We start from the raw sequence: 1,772 nt of genomic DNA, 5'->3' as shown, positions 1-1,772 counted from the left end.
GCCAAAGGGACCCTAAGGGAGGGAGCTGCCAGGGGACCCCAGCTCCCGCATCCTTCTTTGTAGAACAGACATTGTTAACCCTCATGTTAGAGCCCTTGCTACATTGATATTTCTGGTCATGATAAACCCCTTGGGGGGAAAACGGGTAAAAGTTTAACTAAAAATTAAATATATTGTATTATGCATATAAAAAAGACAAAGTAATAAAGAACGCAGTCTGCTTCTAGAAAATGCACGGCAGGAAAAGAATTAGGCACTTCAACAACATATTCCTGGAGGATGGACCAGTATGTCCTAGGCATGGGCTTCCAGGAAAAAACCCTGGAGGAGTCCCAGACCCCCTTGCGGAAGCCTCAAGGGCGATGGCCAAGTAGCCCAGAAAAGGAGCCAGGGGAGGCAAAATGGGCACAAGGCTGCCAGTGGGTTCTGGCGACTCATGCGTTCCAGTGGGCGTGGTACGTGGAGCTGCGACGTACACCCGCGCTAAAGAGAAAACGGCTATGCGGACGTCGTGGCGTTAGCGGCGGGCTAAGCATGGCGCAGACAACAGACAAGGCCCCGGGCGATGGCCTAGCCCGAGATGCAGGCGCTGTAGTAAACAGCGCTGCTGGCGTCGGACAGAGCTGAGATCAGACTGCTCTCCTCGGGGCAGGACATGGCGCGCGGGCCCAGCTTGGCCAGCGCCACGTGGTATGGGAGTACGGCGGCGTCAGGTCGAGTCCGGCTGCAGTTGAGGTACTGGTCGAACTCGGTGAGGTCCACGTCGGCCCACAGCTCGGCGCCGGACCCTAGTGGCTCGGCGGCGCCCTCCAGCGGCGGGGCCTCAGGCGGTGGGGACAGCGGCCCAGGATACGGGGCCGGGCAGGGTGCGCCCAGCGCGCCATAATAGAGGCCAGCGGGAGGCGGCGCGGTCCGCAGCGCCTCAGTCAGAGGCGCCCCATAGCAGCCGCCCAAGTCCCGGGGCAGCTCGGCTGGAACGTAGGGCGCGCGGAAGGGCCGCAGCGCGCAGTCCTCGGGCGGCGGTGGGAAGAAGGCAGCCTCGCTGGTCTCCAGGCCGTCCAGCGGCGAGCGCTCGGGCGTGGGTAGCCCCAGGCCGTCGAGCTCGGCGCCCAGCGGGGGCAGCTCTCGGAAGGCGCGGGCCGGACCGGATGCTGCGGGGAAGGGCTCGGGCGGCTGGGCCAGGCCAGGGAGCAGGAGGCCAGGCTCCAGCCGCCGACCCTTGCGCGCCTGCTTCTTGCGGCGCGGACGGTACTTGTAGTTGGGGTGGTCTCGCAGGTGCTGCACGCGCAGCCTCTCGGCCTCCTCCACGAAGGGTCGCTTCTCCGCCGCGCTGAGCTCCTTCCATGTTTTGCCTGCGGGCCGGGTTCTGGTCAGTGGGCTGTGGGCGTGCGGGGCGGCATGGCAGTGCGTGCGCTCTGGGGTGCTCAGCAGCCCCAGCCCCGCCCGTCCGGTCCCGCGGAAGGGAGGGTCCCCACCCGAGGTCCCCCATACCCCTGTGTGACTCCCGTGTCCCGCCCCCACCGCTCACCCAGCATCTTGCTGAGAACCGCGTTATGCAGGTCCGGATTCTGCTGCGCCAACCTCTTGCGCTCGTCCTTTGCCCACACCATGAAGGCGTTCATTGGTCGCCGGATGCGCGACTCGTCGGGCGCCTGGCGCTCCCCGCGACTGGCCGGACTGGGGCCATAGCGCCCCGGTTCGGGGCTTCGCGGCGGACTGGACGGCGCGGCAGGCGCGGCAGCGGCGGCGGTGGCGGCAGGGAGGCCGCGCGG

At 65.9% G+C, this 1,772-nt stretch overlaps 1 protein-coding gene across 1 annotated transcript in view; it reads right to left on the bottom strand.

Moving 5' to 3' along the window:
• Window positions 1–570: 570 nt before the first annotated feature.
• Window positions 571–1,772, bottom strand: part of SOX18 (SRY (sex determining region Y)-box 18) — a 1,444-nt gene continuing 242 nt past the window's right edge. The window contains exons 2-3 of the mRNA XM_006873328.1: window positions 1,529–1,744; window positions 571–1,352 (exon numbers count right to left, since the gene is read on the bottom strand). Coding sequence (XP_006873390.1) covers window positions 571–1,352; window positions 1,529–1,744 — 998 coding nt within the window. The remainder of the gene's footprint in view (window positions 1,353–1,528; window positions 1,745–1,772) is intronic.

The sequence above is a fragment of the Chrysochloris asiatica genome, unplaced genomic scaffold, assembly GCF_000296735.1.
Source record: "Chrysochloris asiatica unplaced genomic scaffold, ChrAsi1.0 scaffold00238, whole genome shotgun sequence".
Taxonomy (NCBI): Eukaryota; Metazoa; Chordata; class Mammalia; order Afrosoricida; family Chrysochloridae; genus Chrysochloris; species Chrysochloris asiatica.
This window is presented reverse-complemented; position numbering and strand designations above follow the sequence as displayed.